The 22,485-nt window shown below is 33.6% G+C and overlaps 1 protein-coding gene and 2 long non-coding RNA genes across 24 annotated transcripts; all 3 read left to right on the forward strand.

The window, feature by feature from the left end:
• Nucleotides 1-7,762: 7,762 nt before the first annotated feature.
• On the forward strand, nt 7,763-12,278 carry LOC114385368 (probable receptor-like serine/threonine-protein kinase At5g57670). The gene is made up of 10 exons (XM_028345416.1): nt 7,763-8,204; nt 8,485-8,582; nt 8,898-9,147; nt 9,276-9,923; nt 10,019-10,267; nt 10,357-10,520; nt 10,616-10,695; nt 10,796-10,943; nt 11,041-11,190; nt 11,663-12,278. Exons 1-10 carry the CDS (start codon nt 8,027-8,029, stop codon nt 11,903-11,905), a joined length of 2,208 nt encoding a protein of 735 aa, XP_028201217.1. The 5' UTR covers nt 7,763-8,026; the 3' UTR covers nt 11,906-12,278.
• An 821-nt stretch (nt 12,279-13,099) lies between these two features.
• On the forward strand, nt 13,100-19,979 carry LOC114384857. 22 transcript variants are annotated; one of them, XR_003660792.1, is made up of 8 exons: nt 13,100-13,373; nt 14,628-14,906; nt 15,309-15,375; nt 15,477-18,261; nt 18,334-18,417; nt 18,902-18,941; nt 19,070-19,507; nt 19,847-19,979. It is a non-coding gene; the product is annotated as an uncharacterized LOC114384857 (long non-coding RNA). The 22 variants fall into 22 exon arrangements; XR_003660786.1 differs by having other exon boundaries at nt 15,477-18,417; XR_003660795.1 differs by having other exon boundaries at nt 15,477-17,736; nt 18,208-18,261; nt 18,334-19,507.
• Nucleotides 19,980-20,096: 117 nt separating this feature from the next.
• Nucleotides 20,097-22,103, forward strand: LOC114384859. The gene is made up of 2 exons (XR_003660806.1): nt 20,097-20,212; nt 20,561-22,103. It is a non-coding gene; the product is annotated as an uncharacterized LOC114384859 (long non-coding RNA).
• The last annotated feature ends 382 nt before the right edge of the window (nt 22,104-22,485 follow it).

Below are 22,485 nucleotides of genomic sequence, written 5' to 3' on the forward strand. Positions count from 1 at the left end.
CATATCATTCGGTTTGCAAGTTCTGGTTTCATCATGACTGTTAGGATATGGTGGTTGGTTTAAACTATGATTTGATGACTTTGGAAGTATGGTCTTAGTCTCCTAGCAACTGTGACTAGAGCCAAGGCTAGTTTCTCGATCATTTGATATTGACTCTTTACATTTTTTAGGACTCGGCTGATATAGTAGATGGAATTTTGACTTTTTTTCTTCCTCTACCACTATTACAAAACTTATAGCATGTTCAGATATTGCTAAGTCTAGAATTATTGGATCAAGTGGCCTCAAAATAATTAAGAAGGAGGGGGATGAATTAATTATTAATGTACCTTGACTAATTAAAAACTTATCCTTCTTAATGTTACTAGATTCAATTAGGATTTACTACTAAGTTATGTAACTTAAACAAAAGTAAAGCGTAAAAGTAAAGTACACAGTGGAAATTAAAGAGTGTAGGGAAGAAGAAGACAAACACAAGAATTTTATACTGGTTCGGCCACAAACCGTGCCTACATCCAGTCCCCAAGCAACCTGGGGTTCTTGAGATTTCTTTTCAACCTTGTAAAATCCTTTACAAGCCAAAGATCCACAAGGGATGTACCATCCCTTGTTCTCTTTGAAAAACCAAGTGGATGTACCCTCCACTTGAACTGATCCACAAGAGATGTACCCTCTCTTATTCTCAGTATAACAATCCCCAAGTAGATGTATCCTCTACTTGTACCACAAAGGATGTACCCTCCAATGTGTTGGGACAAAGAATTCTCAGGCGGTTAGTCCTTTGAATCTTTGTAAGGGGAAACAAAAGATATCTCAGACAGTTAGTCCTTTAAAATCTTTTGCTTAAGGGGAAGGGAAGAATCAAAATAATTCTCAGGCAGTTAGTCCTTTGAATCTTTTGTAAGGGAGAAGAGAGACACAAAAGAATTCAGGCGGTTAGTTCTTTGTTCTTTTGGCAAAGGGAGAAGAGAATGAAAAAGATGAATAGCACAAGTTTTTGAACAAAGAACTTTTCTTGGAAGAGAAAGTGTTGAACAAAAACTTTTAGAAAGATGAAGAGAAATGAATCAGAAAATTTTGTAGAAAAAGTTGAAAGATATTGAATGATGTTGAAAGAGAAGATTGAAAGATGGATTTCTTATTTAAATTCATGCCATGGTCACATATTTATAATCTCTTGATGACTTAAGTCAAAGCTTGTGACTCTTGGCAATTTGTTTAAAACTAGTCACTTAAAAAATTGTGACTTTTGAAAAAATCTTCAGAAACAAGTCACTTAAAGAATTGTGACTTTTGGAAATTTATTTTTTGAAATCAGTCACTGGTAATCGATTACCATTAAGGTGTAATCGATTACACATCAACAGATGTGACTCTTCATTTTAAATTTTGAAAATTAAAACGTTTAGAAGCTCTGGTAATCGATTACAAGTATTGTGTAATTGATTACACAAGTTGAAAATGTTTAAACACAAGTTGTAACTCTTTGAAATTTGAAATCTTAACGTTTTAAAACACTGGTAATCGATTACTACCTTCTAGTAATCGATTACCAGAGAGTAAAACTCTTTGGTAATGATTTTGTGAAAACTTCTTGTGCTACTCAATGTTTTGAAAAACTTTTTTAATACTTATCTTGATTGAGTCTTCTCTTGATTCTTGAATCTTTAGTCTTGAATCTTGATTATTCTTGAATCTTGATTCTTGAATCTTTGGAATTTTCTTAACTCTTGATTCTTTGGCATCATCAAAATAATCTTGGAAGTCATTGCTTCCACAAGAATTAGATCTTTACTTGGTTGGGGTTTGATGAGGATGGGTGGTGATGCAAAGAATTCTTTGAGTTTTTGAAAGTGGGCTTCACATTCCTCGTTACACTATGTTCCTTCCTGCTTTTTCAATAATTGAAGAAGGGTTTGGTCATGTCTGCAGCTCTTGGCAAGAATTTGGATAATGCTGCTAGTTAGCCAATTAGTTTCTCCACTTCTTTCATAGTTTAGGACTTCTCATTGGAATAATGGTTGTGCACTTTTCTAGGTTGGCCTTAATTCCCCTATGAGTAAGCATGAAGCCAAGAAACTTCCCTCCTTGTACCCCTTATATGTACTTTTCCGGGTTTAGCCTCATGTACTTTCTGATCTCAACAAAGATCTCTGGTAAGTCTTATGTGTGAGAGGTAGTGCTCCTACTTTTGACCACCATGTCATCAACATAGACTTCTAGGTTTCTTCCGAGTTGATTGGTGAATATTTTATCCATCAGTCTCTGATAAGTGGCTCTAACGTTCTTAAGGTTGAATGGCATAACCGAGTAGCAGTAGTTAGTCGTGTCAATCATCAATGCGATTTTATTCTCATCTTGCTTGAAAAAAGGATCTAGTTGTATCCAAAATACGTGTCTAGAAAGCTGAGAATAAGGGATTTGGATGCTTCATCGACTACATAATCTATACTTAAAAGTGGGTACAAGTCCTTGGGGTAAGGTCTATGTAGTCAGTACACATCCTCAACTTCCCATTAAACTTCTTTACCATCACCATATTGGCTAACCACGTGGTGTATTGTATTTCTCTGATGAACCTTGCATTTAGCAACTTCTTTGTCTCTTCATCCAGAACTTTTCCCCTTTCCAGGCTGAGTTTCCTCTTCCTTTGTGCAACATGTCTAACCTTAGGAAGATAACTAGCTTATGGCAATGGAATTTTGGTTTAATTCTCGACATGTCTGCAGACCATGCAAACAAATTTGTATTTGTTGTTAACACATGGGCTATGGATTCTTCCACTTTTGTACTTATTTTGGAATCCTAGTTTGGTGCACTGAGATGGCTCTTTGCTGAGTTGGAAAGGCTTGACCTCTTCTATTGGCTTTACTCTTGGTTTTTCCTTTCTCGGATCGAGTTCAAAATCCCCAAGATTGTTGTTGAGGGAAGCATATGCCACTAATTGTGCCTTGGGCTATGTCTTCTTTTTTCCCTTTGCCAATTATAAGGATAGCAACATAACATTCTCTTGCTAGCATCTGGTTGGTTCGAATAGAAATGATCTTTCCATTCTTGCTTAGAAACTTCAAATGAGGTGTTGAGATAATGGCACCTAACTCATTGAGCGAATGTCATCCTTTAAGTACGTTGCATGACGTGTGTGCATCAACTAGGAGGTACTTGATCATAATGAACTTTGACCCTTTCTTGTCCTCGATAATGGTCAACAGATGGACCTATCCTATTGTGTTAGTTGTCTCTTCTGTGAAACCTATGAGTTGTTTCAGGAATGGCTCTATTTAGCTCTCCGATATACCCACCTATTTGAAGACAAACCAGTATAGGACATCAATCGAGCTTCCATTGTCAAGTAGGACTTTTCACACTAAGAAGTTCACCACCTCTATCTTGACAACTATTGGATCATTATGTCACCAAGTTGATCATCTTGAGGCTGTGAACATAGCATTTACTTGTCAAGTTTGAACTTCCACCTCCAGCAAATCCTCTGGCTATCATGTTAATCTCACCTCGCAACTGAGTTCAAGGTGGGGTATTCTCGTCGCACTATTAAGCCTCGGTGGTTTCTTGAGTCTGACTATGTTCTCGACTCCTTTCTTGTTCTCGATCTTGATCACGTGGGGGGTCCTTGTCTTTAACAAATCTTCGAAGATGCCCTTTTTAGATCAACTTCTTTATTTTTTCCTTTAGGGTAGTGCATTCTTCAACATTGTGACCCACCACTCAATGATAACAATAATATTTGGATTTGTCTACTCCTAGGGGAGCTCAATTTTTAGTTAGCAATTGGATCAACTCTACACTGCATGCTTCCTTTAGTACTCAGTCTCAACTTTCTGTCAAGTGAGTATAATGGCTTAATTTAGATCGCAACGGCCTGTTGGCTCTCGATATTCCTCGACTATGATTGCTCTCAATTTTCACCTCTCACGCCACTTGTTTCTTTAAGGGTTTCCCCCGCATTTGTGCTATAAATGTGGCCATCTCCTCCATCTGTATGAAATCAACAATCCTTGCTCTTAGCTCATCCAAGGTTGTAGGAGGCTTTTTGCATAGGTTATCTGAGAATGGTTTTGATTTTAAACCCATGATCATCGAAGTAAAAGTGACTTCTAGGCTCAAGTCTTAGGTTTGAACTAAGACTAAGGGGAACCTTTTCATGAAGTTGAAGAGTGAATCATCTTCTTCCCGTTGAATGTTTGCAAGTGCCACTATGATCAGGTGATGTGGTCTATTCATCTTATAATGAGCTCTAAAATACATAATGAGTGTCGCGAATGAGTCTATCGAGTTCCTCAGTAGGCAACTGTACCAATGTAGTACTGGACCTTTCAAGATAGTTGGGAATACTCAGCACATGAGGGTGTCGTCATTCGTGAATAGATTCATTTGTCTAATGAATGCGCCCACATGCTCATCTTGGTCCAAGAGTTCTTCGTAATGGTCTATGGTTAGCATCTTCCATTCGGGTGGTGGTTGTGCTTCCATGATCCCATCAATGAAGGGATGAAGTTGGTTCTCTGCATTTGCTACTATTTGGGTTGATTGAGTGTCTAACATTGTTCCTTTTCTCCACGTCCTATTGGTGTCATCGATCCCACCCTAGTGAGTCCGATCAATAGAAATTGCAGAAACCGAGTGTGTCTAGTGATCTTCCTGAAGCTTTTGGTACTGTTCCCTAAGGATGACATTCTCCTTTCAGAGGTTCTCCATCTCTTTGGCACTATTATTCTTTAGTGTGTCCATCTCCCTTTGCAGAGTGACAATCAAAGCATGATTATTAGGCACTTTACGTAGGATGTTCACCACTGTTGTGGGACTCTTGTTTTTAGGGGTTCCCATGGTAGGCATTCCAAATATGGTGGACGCCTTTCCCTGTGATGATCTTTTTTGGTTGGCTGCGGGAGTCTTTTCATTGTTATTGCCATTGAAGTTGGTTGAAGGATAAGTTTTCCCTTGTCCCATGGTGGGCACCAAATGCTCTTATCAGATTTGGCAGAATCTTCTCACGACATCGTTCCTCCATGAGCTCCTCCACGAATAGTGGTGGGATTTTTTGCAATGACACTCTGACGCTCAAGTTAGTGGTGTAAAGGGAGCTATGCAAGTATTAATATGTGGGTTGGAATGAGATTGACTTACCTGAACCTTGGTGAACCCCTTTTATAGAGGGGAAACCAGATGCTTGGATCTCAATTTTCCTTCATAGATAATGTAATTAAGGAAATATATGATCATATCTTATCTTTCTTTTAATAATAGTTTTTCCAGAATTAAAGGATATCTCTTATCTTTCAATTAAAAGATAGAGTTTTTCTTTTTTTCTTTTTCCATTTAAATCTGTCATATTCTCTTAATCCAAGTTACCTACTCGGTTGGCTACTAATTATGCAGAATTGTCAAGTATGATTTGAATAGTTATAAAGAGTTTGTTGGTTTAATTTCTTTTGGCTATATGATAAATATTGTGGATAAATTTTCTTTTGAAAGAATGACAAAAAAGAAAAATATAAATGTATATGGAAGTAAATTGAAGATATTTTTGTGAAACTAATTCTTCAAAAGATAAAATATTAAACGAGAAATCCGTTGTTTACATGTACAGTAGCAACTAAGAAATGAAGGAGTTACGTCCGTAGCTTGGTTCAGTTGCGAATTCAATTGAATGAAAAATAAGACTTCAACGTAGAAATTACATTTCTTTTTGAACAAACCATGAGCTCATCATCGTCTTTATCCAATAACAATATGAATAAAGATGTTGAAAACTATAAATCTATGTTCACTGAACATAGAAATAGAATATTATGGTCAATAACTTTCAATAACCATACCTGACGGCTCTAAAGCATGATAAATAACTTTTCTTAATATTGCAAACACAATGCTTTTGCTAGTGAACAAAATTAAAATCATAAACAAAAACGAAATCTTTCCTGTCCTTTGCTTAACGCATGCATGCATATTGGATGTGCCTCCATAATTAATTAATTAATTAATTGTTATATTGTTTATCTGCAAAAGGCAGTAATTCATGTCGCTAGAAAATTGTCATATGCTAGTTTATACGATAAATGCTTTGATCTGTACATACTTTATGATATTCATTGTTTTGTTTGTAATAACATTACTTGTTTTGGAAGAGAAAACGAGAGAGGACTTTTTTTTCAAAAAAAATAAAAATGCAAGAGGACATAATCAATATCCTGTTGAATAAATATAACACGCCTTGCAATAACAATATTAATAACATTTTTACCTTAATGAAATAATTTTTTCTTTTGTAAATTATACATAACATCATTCATTAATTTATGGAAAAAAATGAAAATAATTCTGGTAATGTAGAATAAAGAGAACAGAAGGTAACCGATCACTAGTTTTTGTGCCTTTACAGCTCAGAACTTAACTAAAACAAAAACATACACATCATGCCTATTTATTCAAAAGCATGCATTGATATAGATTGATCATAGATATTAATATAAAATATTGAAAACAAAGCAAATTAAAGTGTGACGTTCTTGACAAGGAAAACATTTTAAAAGTAATTCCAACAAAAATGGCTCCAATTTGACTGAAGATAGGATCGTGATCGTATTATGCTTTCATATGCATGCATTTAGCGAAGGAAAAAGTTAAAAAGTGTTTCTTTATACAAAAAAAAAAAATATGAAATGTAAACCTAATGTTTTTAACAAAATTTTTCGTTTTTTATCTATTTTAAAATTATTTTTCTCCGTTAATGCATTTATCTATTTTAAAATTCTTTATCTCTCTTACAACTTTTTGTATCCCCATTACTTTCATACTTTCGTCACTTTATTTTATCTTGCTACATCACTCGACACTCGTTATTATATATTTTACTTTTTTACCATTTTTATTTCTTTCCTACTCAACACGGCATGTACACCTAAATAGTTAAGAAAATAATCCCTGTTTTGATTAAAAAATTGTTGCTACCAATTAACCATCTTTTGTGAAAAGTTCTTTGCAACGAATTGTAATTAATAATCACTCTATATATCCATCTTTCTTGCTAACAAAAAGTATGTTAAGATTCTATTTTTTAAATTATAACTCTCATAAATCCATACTTATATAAATTAAAATTAAAAAAAATACAAACTTATATAAACTAAAAGTAAATAAAATATCTTACACAAACCAAAATAACTATACTAATTCATTCTCAATTATTGTGGTATATTTTCAGATAACCACTATACAATTACAATCGATTTTATTCAATAGATACAAAATACCCACACTTTAGCACCAGGCACAACAGCCCTAGATGCAACAACAAATGTCAAATTTGACCTGAGGGTAATAATTTAGTACCAGATTTAAAATGACAAAAATTTATAAAAATTAAAATTAAAAAAATAAACTTATATAAATCAAAACACCAACACCAAAAACATATCTTCTTTTTAATACCATTCGCGTTGATCGCAACTGATTCATAAACACATCCTCAGTCAACCCCATCAATTCATTGGAGTTCATTCCGCTACCTTTTTTACATCATTTACCATTTTTTTTTCACTCAAAAATCATCCTTTTCCACGTTGACCCAAAAGAATCACTTCGTGGTAGATTCCAAATCCCCATACAACTGCTTTCATTTTTTTAATGAAAAAGATTTAGATCCAAATGATGTCATTTACCGGTGGGACCCAGTGGTCAAAAACCTACTAGCATCCAATCCCATGCTTAAAATACGTATCCCACTATCCCTGAATTAGCAGAACACAACACTATAATTTTTCTCTCAATTTCTTTCTGCACTCAAATTGGTGGCCTTACTTTTTCCACTTACACTCACTCACGCACGAGCTTCAAAACCAAAATCAAAACCAAAACCAAACACTTCCAAAAACCAAAACCAAACTCTCTTCCAACCTCCAAACTTTTATGCCATTCATGACTCAGAACATCATAGAAGAAGAACTACTACTCACGAACCGCGACCACCACCGACAATAAAAGGACAACAACGTTAAAGTGTTAAAGCATGAAAATGCTGCCATCTGCCACCGCCGGAGATGCCGGACACGGCAGTGCCGGTGACCGCATCGTGGTGGTGGGCATGAAGATGGACTCCCACAGCACCGAGTTGCTCACTTGGGCTCTGTTCAAAGTGGCTCAACCCGGTGATGTTGTGCTTGCTCTTCATGTTCTCGGGAATGATGGTATCAACAAAACCATCACATGTGTTTCTTTGGATGAAACTTATGTGCACCTCTTCGAGTGTTTTTGGTGTTGTTCTTGGATCAAAATTGGAGTTTCATCTCGCTAATCAGCATTATAAAAGTTTGCAATGAGATTATGAAGATGAAATTCTAATTTGAATCGGAGAATAACATTAGAATTATCAATGGAATAGTATTTAAGTTTTGTCCTTTTTTTTTGGATTTTTATTTATTTTTGTGGAGTTTGACATTTTTTTTTTGGTGAAATGGGTTGTTGTAGAAATTGTGAATCGAGAAGGGAAATCCTCTTTGTTTTCACTTGTCAAAGCATTTGACTCTATCCTTGCTGTTTATGAAGGGTTCTGCAATTTGAAGCAGGTTGTGTTTCTCAATATCTCTTACTACTAACTCTCTCTGATTCATATTCTCAAAGTTTTAAATTGTGTCGGTGGTTTTGTCACCATTTTTTATATTGCAAAAATGGTGGATAAATGCATGGGGCCGCAACATTTTGATCACAAAGACCCCAGCTTTTTAAAACATTGCATATTCTTGATATTTTCTAGGACACATTTAAAACTGTAACTCAGTTACAAATTATGTTTTGGCCTAAAGGGTGAGGGAAATTGATGTTTTGAATGTGTGAAATGTGAGTTTTTTTATTTAATTTTTATTGTGGATGTGATTATTCAGGTGGATCTCAAGTTCAAAATATGCCGGGGTTCATCAGTGACGAGAATTTTGGTTCGAGAAGCAAATGCTTATTCTGCAACACACATCATAGTTGGAAGTTCTCAAGGTCTTCATATAACTCGGCCATGCATATCTGTGGCAAGGTACTGTGCTAAGAAGTTACCAAAGGATTGTTGGGTTTTTGCTGTTGATAACGGGAAAATCGTGTTCAAGAGAGAAGGGTCAGCCGCAACTCGTTCAGACTTAAAAGGTTTTTCAACGAATTTTCCTTGTTCTGTGTTGTGATGTTGAAATTGTGAATCTCATTGGCATGTAAAGAAAAAAAATTTCTTTTAAAATTTTTTTAGGCCTCACTGTTGGGCTGACCCTATTTTGCAGGACTTGATCGGGATCACAAAACCGGGTTGCTCGGTTCGATTCACAGGACAATCAGCAAGAGTTCAAAAGTGCTAGATGATGATGGCACGGGGATGCACGAAAAGGGTAGTGGTGAATATTCAGATCACAGTTTGGCCAAGGCTTTTCTGGATTCTAAAGAATTCATTGAGAAGAAGAGGTGCTCTACTAGTGCTTCAGAAGAAGAAGAATCTTGTGCTGATGCTTGTGATGAGATGAACCCATTGGCAATAGTGCCTGTGCAGACCAATGATGCTGCTTCTAAACCGGGTTGGCCCCTGCTTCGTAAGACAATTGTATCTGACAGGAAATGTTCTCAAAGATCGCTCTTGTGCCAGATCTCGGTGGTACAATGGGCAATGCAGTTACCCTCTAGAGATCTTTCATATGCTGCACATCAAGACCATAAAACAAACAATTGTGGCCCAAATAAGGATCAGTTTCTGGCCCTTGATAGCAAGAGTGGTGCTCTTGTTCCGGTGGATGCTGAAATAGGGACTGCTCCTTCGACTGAACACAATTCAAGAAGCATTCCTAAGGAATTGGAGGGCCTTCATGAGAAATACTCATCCACTTGCAGATTGTTCAAGTACCAAGAACTTGTATTGGCAACATCAAATTTTTTGCCAGGTGTGTATCGTATCTTGTACTTGTTTGATTTTTTGAGATCAATTTGTCGAAAAGAAAATGGTTTATTTTTAACATGTTTTTTTATATGATTTCAGAAAATTTGATTGGGAAAGGAGGAAGTAGTCAGGTTTATAGAGGTTGCCTTCCTGATGGCAAGGAACTTGCTGTTAAGATCTTAAAGCCATCTGATGATGTTTTGAAGGAGTTTGTTCTAGAAATAGAAATTATCACTACCTTAAATCACAAAAGCTTAATTTCCCTCCTTGGATTTTGCTTTGAGGATGGCAATCTTCTTTTGGTTTATGATTTCTTATCAAGAGGAAGCCTTGAAGAGAATCTCCATGGTGCGCTGCATTATTATATCACTTTTTTTTGTATTCTTCGTGGCCTTGTTAACTTACTAATTTCTTCTTTTTATTTCATATCAAAATAGGTAATAAGAAAAATCCACTTATGTTTGGTTGGACTGAGAGATATAAGGTGGCAATAGGTGTTGCTGAGGCTTTGGAGTATCTGCATAATAATGATGGCCAATCTGTGATCCATCGCGATGTGAAATCATCAAATGTTTTGTTATCTGAGGATTTTGAGCCCCAGGTAATTCATCTTTCTGTTGGTTGACTTTCATATTTTGAGTCATTTGTACATGTCAGGCTTAGGCCTCATGCTGTTTTTGTTGAATTTTGATGCAGCTCTCTGACTTTGGACTTGCTAAATGGGCGTCGACCACTTCATCACATATAATCTGCACCGATGTTGCTGGAACCTTTGGGTTTGTACTTTCAATTCTCATATTACTGAACATTCATACATGCTGCGTACAGAAATTGCATTTAAAGTAGCTCTAATTTCTAACACACTTATTTTTGCAGTTACATGGCTCCTGAATACTTCATGTACGGTAAAGTAAATGACAAGATTGATGTCTATGCATTTGGTGTAGTGCTTCTTGAGCTTCTTTCTGGAAGAAAGCCCATAAGTGGTGATTATCCCAAAGGTCAAGAGAGCCTTGTCATGTGGGTATGTCTCTGTAATATTATAGTCTATTATCTACTCTGTTACTTCTTATATATTCACATGAATTGGAGGAAAAATAATGGATAAATAACTTTTGCAGGCAAGTCCAATTCTAAATAGTGGAAAGGTGTTACAATTGTTAGATCCTAGTTTGGGTGATAACTATAATCATGAAGAGATGGAAAGGATGGTCTTGGCAGCCACACTTTGTACCAGACGTGCTCCAAGAGCTAGGCCTCAAATGAGCCTTGTAAGTGATCTATTATGATTGACTATATAGAAAATTGAGTCCTCCCTATGCCATAGAAATGACAGAAAAAAAAATGTTCTGTTCCAATTGGGGAGCTTTCTCTTGTGGAAAAGGACTTAACCTTGGTCCTATTTGGATAAATTTGTTCATAAACACTTCTAGGAGAATAAAATAAGTAGGTAAAATTGAGCTTTTCCCACAAGCTAAAATTAACTTCTGCACTTGAATTTTGAAGAATTTAATGTATAAATTGATTTTAGCTTATAGAAGAAGTTTAATTTATTTTGCCTTATTTTTTTCTCCCGTAAGTATTTATAGAAAAGTTTATCCAAACAGGCCATTATCTATCTTTTGCTTATCAATATCATGTGGTATTTGAGTTCAAATAGCACACTCATAGACTTCATCTTCATATTTGAACATCATTTCATTATCATATTGTTAATGTGGTATTTGTTCCATGGGACCACAGATCTCTAAGCTCCTTGGAGGTGATCCTGATGTGATCAAGTGGGCAAGACTAGAAGTTAATGCTTTGGAAGCACCAGAAATGCTTGATGATGAAGCTTGTCCACCTTCCAATTTGCAGTCTCATCTCAACCTTGCACTGCTTGACGTGGAGGACGACTCGCTCTCCATGTGCAGTGTCGAGCAAAACGTCTCGTTGGAGGACTACTTGAGAGGCCGGTGGAGCCGCTCATCAAGCTTTGATTAAGCAAACTACTGCAAATTGATAGAAGAAGAAGGATTGTGTTTTTTAAAATCTAAATCCTTTTGTAAATAATTTTGCTGTGTTGCATGTGCTGTGAAAGTTTTTATAAATGGGTTTAGGATGAGAGGTTGTTTGTGTGTGCCCTCCTCCTTCCCTTGCTTGCCAAGGAAATTATGCCTTGTAATTTTTAAGGCTAGTTACCCTTTGTCTTTCTACTTTATTTGGTGCTAGTTTCAACCCTTAATCTCAATTTGATCGAGTGTAATATGTTCTGGTGCGAAGAATGAACAATGAAAAAGTTGTATCTTAAAACTACATAATGAGTACTGTTCTCATGCATTTTATCAAAGTTAATGGCAATTTCTTCTTTGCTTTTTGGATTGTTTCCTTTCACTGTGTTTCAACCCGAATGTGTGTTTCATAACACGTTCAGAATTATTTGGTTGTAATTGTGATCTAAGAAGTATAGATATTTGCTATCAACCATATATATATATATATATATATATATATACCTTTTTGAACTTAAATATAAGAAAAATAATTAATTTAATTCTAATTAAGAAAATTAGTTGATATTATTTAATTTATTAATTTCAATTAAAAATAAAAATAAAGTTATTTTTAACATGTTTTTTATTAGAACTTGATATCATAGATAAAAAAGAGTCATTAAAATTAAATTTGTAATTAAATGAATGATGTTTTAGGAATGACATCTTTAAATAAGGTGAAATTAATTAGATTTAATTATATTTAAGTTCATCATACATAATTAATTTTTTTTATCCATAAGAATCAAAGATAAGTATAAGATTTACAATAACTCATACATTACGTTCAACCAATTAAATTATATCCTATTTTTTCATCTTATATTTGAATAGAGTAATAGAGTATTACCATCATAATTTATGATCATACAAAGGTTTACTTAATTTGTCTGATCAAAGAGTTATTATTAAAAAAATTATTTTTTAATATATATTTTCTAAGACAGTTCTGATATAACCATACGTCTTAGAATATTAAGTGTTGATAATTTTGTAAACAATAAGAAATGTATAACGACGATATAAAAATCATCTTAAAAATTAAATGTTGAAAGACAAATTTTGTTAAAATCGTCTTAAAAATATATGTATTCAAAAGATGATTTAAAAAAAACCTTCTTTGAAATTAGTCTCAACCTGGCGCACAGTTCTCATACACCATTTTTATTTCTGCCTTAACCTCACTCAAAATATATCTTTCCACTTTTCTGTTTCCGTCTTCTCCTTCCACGAGCAATAGGGACAGCGACGAGTTCCTCCAGAGCGCAGCGATATGTCAAAGCTCCTCCAGAGTGACAACGACGAGCTCCTCCAGAGCAGCAGTGAGATGTCAACGCTCCTTCAGATTTCGGCGTTCCCTCTTCTGGTTCTGGAGTTCCCTCGACATCCAATAACAAAGTTTCCGGCGTCTGTTCGAGGTGCGTTTTTGTTTATGCGTTTAGACTTCATAGCTTCCTTTTCTGCTTTCATGGGTTTTTTTTTTCAGTTTCACGAAAGAACATAGCAGATTTATTTTTGCTTTTATTCCAGATTTTTTATTTATTTCATGCTCTGTTGTTACTTCTCTTATTTATTTTTGCTTTTATTCCCGATTTTTTCTTCTTTATTTTAGTTTCACAAAAGAACATAGTAGATTCCTTTTTTTTGTTATTATCAAACTTTTCCATTACGTTTAATCATTCAACTATCTTTTTCCCTACTGGAAGAAGGGGGGGAGATTCACTGAATAAGGGTGGCTAGGTGTCTCAACTGCCTTTTTTTTTCTTTGGTGGGAAGAGTGGCCTGCAATTTTCAGCTTTTTTCTATGGAACCTGTTCTGGTTATGGTCCGTACATGAAGAAAGAAGGCATTGATACCTTTCCCTCCAAAGAAATCTTATATTGCTTCTCTGAGATTCACTCATTAGGGAAACTTGGAGGAGTGAAATTAGAATTCCTAGATGCTTTGAGAGCGAACTCACCGAGCTGCATCTTAGCCTTTTGCTCCTTCAGGATGTTGAGTTAAAAACACCTGGGATTATAGGTACTTAGTTCAATCAATCATATTTTCCTATAAATTTTCAGTTTTTTCTTACTTGCCTGAAATGCCTTACCACTCAATTAAGTTGCATCTTCTTAGGAGTTATAAGGTTGACTTGGTGGTAAAAGGAGAAGGGAGGAAGGAAAAGATCGTGGGTTCGATTCCTCCCGCTAACAAAAACTAACATTTGCCGATCCAAAAAAAAACTTTCATCTTCTTCCCTTTTCAGTAGAAACCCTAATTTTTGTGCTCTAAGGAGTTGATGATTCAGATGATCAGCTGTATGACTGAGTTTCTTCTTCTTTTTCTTTTTTTGGTTATCTATGTGACTTAGTTTAGTCATGGTGAATAATATCCCTGAGAATTTGATCTTTAATTGAATCCAAGGGTACAATCGATATAGCTGACCTTACCTAGTAGGATATATAAGGCTTCAGTTGTTGTTGTGTAACTGATGAGTTTAAATCCTTTAATCACGTGAATAGGTTGATATGATTGTTGCATGAGTTGATTTGAACAAACTTGTTAGCATGAAGAGATTAGTCTGGCCTCCAGATATTTAGCACACACTATTTTTCCTTTGTTGGGGTGTTGTGCACTAACCATGACTTTGAACAACATTTATTGACTTCATGTTTTTGTCCAATAATAAGGTTGTGCAAGATTACAGCTGTGAAGAGTTTGTATGAACATAGGCAACATAAGGTTCATATTACCTTATTAGCATCCCTAGAAAAGGGAAATAAGGAAAAACGGAAGTGAACTGCACCAACCGATCATTATGGCAAAGAGGTCCCAAAGATTCCCTGTGAATTATGAGAAAGACCAGTCAGGATGTATGTGGGGTTTTATTAGTATATTTGACTTTCGTCATGCCTGCTTTACTCGAAAGTTGATCGTGGATAGGACGCATGGCAACAAGCATGTTGTTGGTGAGAAATGTTTTTAACATCTAAAATTATGCTTCCAAAATTAACCACTTTCCATTTGTGTGTGTGTGTGTGTATATATATATATATCCAAAGGAAGAGTGTCTATATGCTAATATATGTATAACAAAATGTGCACGTGCTAAATAATTTGGAATGACAAAAATTTGAATATACTTCTGTGCTATTTTATATGTCTTTTCTACGGTCATGTTTACTTTTAGAAGCAATGCTGCTACAAATGTTTGCTAAGTCAATGTTTTACAATATTTTTTTTAGTTCAAATCTTTCATCATAGTATGCTTTCCTTGTGTGTAGTTATTTTGTAATATTTTGTGGTTCAACTGTCCTGCATTCGTGGAAAAGAATCATAATAATCTTTGAATTTCGTTTTGTTTTCTGTAGGTGCTGCACTTATCAAGAACAAGTTTGAAGTGTTGAGCAATTTGGATAAGAATATGAAGGCAATTTTGTAAGTTCGTCCATCCATATGCTTTTGCAAATCTTGTATTTTTCTAATCTTTTTCTCAACCAAAAAATTGAAGTTTGATTACATTAAAATTGGCAAATCAGGTTAGATTGAATGGGAAAGATCTGCCTGAAGATGGACAATTCCTGAGCTCACGTGAACTCATGAAAGCACTTCAGGTTATAAGTTCAGATAAGCAATTGTTTCTTAAACAAGACCCAAATTCACACTTATTGAAATACATTCAGGAGTTGGAAAAGAATGCAGTTTAGTTGTCAGAGGTGGCAAAGAGTGCACATATGGTAAATAAAGTTGTGGTAAATCTTTGGTTCCTTTCATCTGCTTTCATTTATTTCCAAAAGTTAAGATTGTTTTTTATAGAATTGTGGCACATATGGTATATTGATTTGGAAAATAGGGACAACACCAAAGGGGGACAACTAATAATATTGCTATGTCTGGTATGTCAGCATTCAAAACAATTGGTCTTGCTAGTGTTGGTGCATTGTAAGTGTCCATTTTATTTCTTAAGCATTTGAAATTTATCCATTGTATACGATTAATTATATAGATAAATCTTAATTAACTTGCATCTGAAAATTCATGCTATATATGTTCATATATGACATGGTCTTCTCATCCATGTATTCTAGATTTCCAAAATTCAGAATTTCAGACTTATTGGTGATTCAATAATATTCATATTTTAGGCATATTTTAGGTTACAAGATCCTGTTCAAGAAACAATGATGTAGTGGAGCCCATGATAAAGCCCCAGTGGTATGTCAATTGCAATGATTTGGCAAAACAAAATCTAGTAATTGATCGTTAGCATCATTATACTGTGTATGTAATTATTAATAATATTTTCCCTCGTTAAATATAAGAAAAGCTATTTTTAATGCATGAAAGGACATACATCATGATCTTTCTTGCGTAGATTATTTAGTCCTCTTTTCATGCATGAGTTCCGCTTGGAGACCCCACATATGCCTCCAAAGGTTCGTTCCTTTCTACTTTGCTTGTGGGGGGCAACTTGTTTAGTTGTTTAATTTAGCTTTTATCGATTTAATTATTACTATAATTTTAGAAGGATAAAATGTGTTTAGTTTTTATATTTTTTTGTTGAATCTTAGGAGGAATTAAAAATATAATTTTTATAAAAAGTTATGGATTAAATTGTTTAATATGAAAATTTAGAGATTAAAAATAAGATTCAACAAAACGAAAGTATAATAATAAAAGCATATTCTTTTCTTTTTAAAATGGTGTAATTAATGTGTATAAAGTTAATTTTAGAAATTAGAACATGAATTTCTAAAAAGAAATTAAAGTGCTCTTTTAAGAAACTCGTTAAAGATAAAAGATAGTATTTACTAATGATTTGAATTTTTATAATATTGCTTGCATAAGTTACTCCCAAAAAAATGTTCTTTACCAAAGATTTGTTGTTAGATTAATCTTTATTAATATAACTTTTAACGAACAGAAATTAAATGGTCGGGTCATCATCTTTCCTAGTTTATTTTAATTTTAAATACTACTTACTATAGCTTATCATATAATAGCGGATGGATATTTTGATTACCAATGTGAGTTGCCTTCCCTATTAAGGCTTTGTTCGGCCATTGTATGGTATGGTTGTGAGCCACTGTCTTAGAAGGCCAAGGGTATTCAGAGCACCTAATCTTATAAATCTGAGATTCAGAAGAACAGTTTATAGGTTCTTACTGAGTTCCTATACCATTTGCAGCTTTTAAATCCTGAATGTAAATCCTCAAAGCAACTGAAAGGTAAATTTAATTAGGTGTTTCAATTTCAATATTTCTGTGCTCGAGGTAGCAGAACGGTTAAATGAATTAAACTAAAATTGATTCCCTTGGATATACCTATACTGTTATTGTTGTATGTAAGTTTCAAAACTACCTACTATATTTGATTCTCATTTTTTTTTCTTCTAATAATGAACCTCTCTTTTCTTTCTTGGGTCAATTGAACATCTAATTTTAGATTCCTGTAAAAAAAACTTGAATGGTTTTAATTATATTATACTCCTTAGAAAGAAGACAATATTTTTTATTTTTTTCACTAAATTTTCATTAAGTTAAGCTGTATAAGTTTCTTCTCTCATTCATATTGCACATTTGCAGCTTTAGTTTGCAAGATTGAAGTGAAGACACAGTGAATATGTGGCTGTGTGCTACCAAAAGATGATGATCTTGTTATATATTGCATTGGTGAGAGAAGTGAAGTCGGAATGCTTGATACAGGAAAAATACAGTGGAAAAGCATTCACAAGCATTATAATACTTATCTATTTTGGAAATCTTTCCAAGTTACAATGATTCCCACTAATCATAACTCGTAAGATCTTGTGTAATTAAAATGGAAATAGGAGACATTTTTTCAAATCAAACTCCCCCTTGTGTATCTGTATTGTATTTATGATCTTGTGTGCTGAAAAAACGCTTTTGCAAAATAGAAGTCTTTGTTTTGAACTTCCTGAGTTTTGGTAGTTTGATGATTTATTCATTGGAAGAAAATGTTCAGCTGATTTGATAAAGGAAATGTAATTGTATGAGTAAACCCTCAAATTAGTCCTTAAGATTGTATCCATCAATCACTTTAGTCCCTTTTGTTCCTTTTTAAAATTTACTCCCAACTTTTGTAAAAGGGCACTCTCCTTAGTCTTTAGTCCTTTTCTATCTCATTTTTGACTGACATTAAGGATTACAATGAATGACTACAAAGTCGGACTAAATAAGAATCTTAAAAAGTCAGACTAAAGTGACTAACTCCAAAAACTAATTTAGGGGTTTACCCATACTTGTACAGATGCATATCAAAGACTAGTTTTCTTCTTGCTTGCAGAAATCAATTCCCAATAAGGTACACTTCATAAACACCCTTTTTCTTGGCTTATACTCATTGTATTATAATATAATATTCATGATCACACAGGGTGACTTCTTAGTACATTTAATGGATATTGCATGAGATGAACTGACTAAAAAGCATGATGAAGTTTCAGTTGAGAAGCTGCAGGTATAGTAATGAAATATCCTTCAATTTACCCTAAATATTATTTTCTCCTAGTAAATTTAATTTTTCAATTTCCTATTTTAATTTTGACAGGGACCTATATTCTAGTTATGTGGTTTTCCTTTTCTATTTTCTTGTTTTCCTCTTTGTTGTTTACTCTCTTCTAGACCTTGCATTACCACAACCTGTTTTGTGATAAGTAACCAATTCAGCTTGTAAGAAACTCTCAGAGTTGTAAACTTCAGTATTCACACATGATGCGAACATTTCACTTTCAAGAAAGATCTTCTCTACTTAGAAGGTTGGACACATTTAATGATCTTGAAGTTACTCTGAGAAATTCTGGTGACAATCATTTGGAGGAGCCTATTAGCATCACTAGCCTTGAAACATTTTCACTAAGTTACAATGTCTTTTCTTCTCCATAAGTTTTTGAGAGTGTCTTGCATTTGCATCGTTAATGCTCTATTTTTGGTTCTGGTTTCAGGTGCACTGGCCACTGTCTATAGTGTTATCACCATATAATGGTTTGCTCTCTATCACTGTGTGTTGTCTCCATTATTCTCAATTTATTATATTTCAATTAACACTAATATCTTCTATTATCTTACTTTGGTGACTAAAATATATTTTATTGCATAAATCTCTCCTGTAGGTCAGGTGGTCTTAGATGCACCATTACACATCAAATGTCCACAAAATTGTCAAATTTTATGCGTTAATCCACTTGTTGTTTCTACAAGTTCAAGTGCTCATTTAACTTAGTGCTAGAAATGTGAGGTTATTATTGTTTAGTAGCTCTAGCAGGTGTGATCTTGTTTGATAACAAAGCTCCAAAAATATAATTTATCTGTGTGCATTTGGTAAGATATAATGTACATATATGTGTCAGAAACTAATTGTATCATAAATTTATATACTAGGCTTCATCCTGTGGTGATTCCTCTGTTTGCTTCATTCAAGAGTAGATCCTCTTGTGATGTTGTCTTGTACTGTCAGCATTGCATTAATGATAGCTCGCACAATCATAGTAGGATAAAGCTTTCCATACCATGCGTTGTCAATGAGAAGGGAAATATTAGTCTACTACTAGGTATTAAAACTTCAACTTTTTGAATGCTATAACTCTCTCTTCTCAATCTCTGAATAAAGTTAGAAGACTGAAAGGCTCGTTAGTGGTAGTGGTTTCAGTTCTTTCTACTTTTAAGTTCATGTAATTTTTTATTTTATAAGTTGTATCCTGATTGCTCTGTTTCTCTGATAATACTATGTTCTAGAGCACAAAATTAATCAAAAGGACACATTACACATTAAGTTCCATTCATTGATAATTAGTCTCATTGGATATGCTTATACATTTTTTTCCCGTGCTACTTAGTTTATTAATATACTATTATTTGTTTTGTCTGATGTGTTTTTCTTGCTCCACCAGGTCAGGAATTGGTACTGGATCTACTGGTTTCACCCCCACCTTATTTGGCACCCTTCACAATTGGACCAATAGTTCTGAAGGGTGTAAACTATGCCTCTGGTGGAGGTGGAATCTTTGTGACCATCATGATATCGAAACTCATAGTTCAGCTCACTATAATATTTCTCAGCATTATAATTTTATAAAGTCCTTTGTTTTGTTTATAAATATTTCTCCTACAAATTTTGGTGTTATGGTTACTAACTTACTATTATATTAACATTCAACCACATGCAGAGGTTATTCAACCTCATAGTTAGAAAATTTGTTGTGGCAAATGTGGGGCCTACTGGGTGTATACCAAGCCAGAAGGACATCAATAATGCAGTTAAGTACTTAAACAAGTTAGTGTATTTTTCAAATGCAGTCAAATGACTGATAACTTGAAAGATGGAAAGGAATCAGATTATAGTTTCTGAAAAAACTACACATAAATCTCAAATTTGGAGTATACGTGTATGAATGGAAAAGAAAAAAAATAGACAAAAATAAATAAATGAAGATAGAGAAATTAATAAATTTAACAAATGATATGGTGTGAAATAAATATAAAAATAGAAGAAAAGGATAAAAATGAAATAGAAAAATAAATCTGGGTGTATGAATATAATAATCATAAAGTTTCTAATTTATTCTCAATATCACATGACTGAGTTTTTCATGTGGATGATGCAGGTTCTTATTACCAATTCCTGCAATTCTCTTAGTGTTACCAACCTGAACATGATTAATAGTCCAAAATCTCACATACACGTAAATGGTTTTGAAGGTGCGACATTTTCTCATATTAATATTAGTGCTCCTGGCGATAGGCCTAACATGGATTTGATCCAAAAATGTCATGATCAAAGATTCTACTATAGCAACTAGAAAAACAAAGTTTTCATCTAATGAAAATATATACAATATCAAATTTCAAATTAGTGTTTTTTTATTATTATATGTGCAATTCGTAGGAAGCTTTCTCTTCCTGAACCTGTTTGTAAGATCATAAATCCTTTTATTGGTTGTTATGAGATCTAAAGAACTTATAATACTAATCTCAGGAGGCAGAACATATCCTTTTTTGGCAGTTTGATTTTTTTTTTATTCAATTTTTTTCTTGAATGAATTTCAAATGATATTCAATATTGAAATTTTTTCTTGCTTGTTCATATTGTCTTTTTTATTTATTTATTGTCTAGTTAGAGAAACTAGACCTGCACAATGTTGGCTACCTCGTACAGAAACTCCTTGCTCGTGGTTTAAGGTTCAATTATGATAAAATTTAACTAATTAAGAGATATAGTATTTTTCTTTTTTCTTTTTTTTGCTGCATTTCCTGCAGTATACTATGATTGAAATTCCTGTGAGATTAAGATTGAAGAAATAATATTTATTGTTTTAGGTTGATTGATTATTATGGTTGGTATATAAATGTTTTAGAGCTTTCAAGGAAGGAGTTTGCTACCAAGATCATGTTTTGCATGTAACTTTCGTTTGCATGTAGATTCATATGGTATGAAAATCTTAGAATGAATTATTTCCCTTCTTATTGAGACAAATTTTCATATATTCTATTAGTAGATTTTATTTTGTTCTAACTTAATAAAAAATCAACAGTGGATGCACCCTTATTTTCTCATGTTATAGGAGTAAGATCTTTTTCTTTTTAATAATTGTTATATATTTTGAATGATAAAAACTAGACTTGTTTAGTTGTGAGTACAACTCTCAAATTTGAGAGGAGACTAATATTGGAATTCATTTGGCATGCAAGGAATGGTGAAATAATTCATGTACTGAACATAGCAGTCGAACAGAAATATTGTAATTAATACAAACATATATAATACAAAAAACTAATGTTTAATTAGTTGGCTATATATGCAAACTATTCAACTCTAATATTTATTGTTTTATCTTGTGTTTCTTTTCCCTAATGCGTTCTTTAACTTCATCTTATACATAGGAAATATATTCTATAAAACTTTATGGAGATCCTAAGCTTGGGAAGGAAAGCCTGAAAACCAAAACCATGCCATAGTTTTCACTCGTGGTGAAGCTGTTCAAATTATTGACATGAATCAGGTGAAGATATGTCTCATATGGTCATTTTTTTTTTCTTTTTCTCTTTGCCATCTGTAATACCTATTTTGGTTATTACAAGGTGTTATACATTGTGCTACAATGGACAAATTAAAAAGACTTAAGGAAAAGGAAGGTCCTTTCAGTTCTATGCTTTGTTGAGTTGAAAATATGTTATATATATGTTTTAGTTGTGAGGCTTCTCTTTTTATGTATATTGAAATAACTAGGTTTCCACCATAGATTTTTAGACAATTTTAAATTTTTAGATGCAATTATAGTCAATTTTTAGATAATTTTTAATTTTTTTATAAAAAAATGCATTCTAAAAAGATTCTATGAAAAATCGTCTTAGAATAGCCAACATTTTTTTAAAACAAAAAGAAAAAGACATTGTGCTACAATGGACAAATTAAAAAACATTCTAATTTAAAAAGACATTCTAAAAAAATCTTTGTTTCAATGTCATGCTGAATGGGGTGCTAAAATATTTTGTTTGAGAATTATCTTGGAATGGTACTATTCTAAGATGG

Source organism: Glycine soja, chromosome 14, assembly GCF_004193775.1.
Source record: "Glycine soja cultivar W05 chromosome 14, ASM419377v2, whole genome shotgun sequence".
Taxonomy (NCBI): Eukaryota; Viridiplantae; Streptophyta; class Magnoliopsida; order Fabales; family Fabaceae; genus Glycine; species Glycine soja.

Coding starts and splice junctions, on each gene's coding strand:
- LOC114385368 (XM_028345416.1), top strand. CDS start 8,027: ATGAAAATGCTGCCATCTGCCACCGCCGGAGATGCCGGACACGGCAGT. Junction 8,205..8,484: donor TCATGTTCTCGGGAATGATG/GTATCAACAAAA, acceptor GGGTTGTTGTAG/AAATTGTGAATCGAGAAGGG. Junction 9,924..10,018: donor AACATCAAATTTTTTGCCAG/GTGTGTATCGTA, acceptor ATATGATTTCAG/AAAATTTGATTGGGAAAGGA.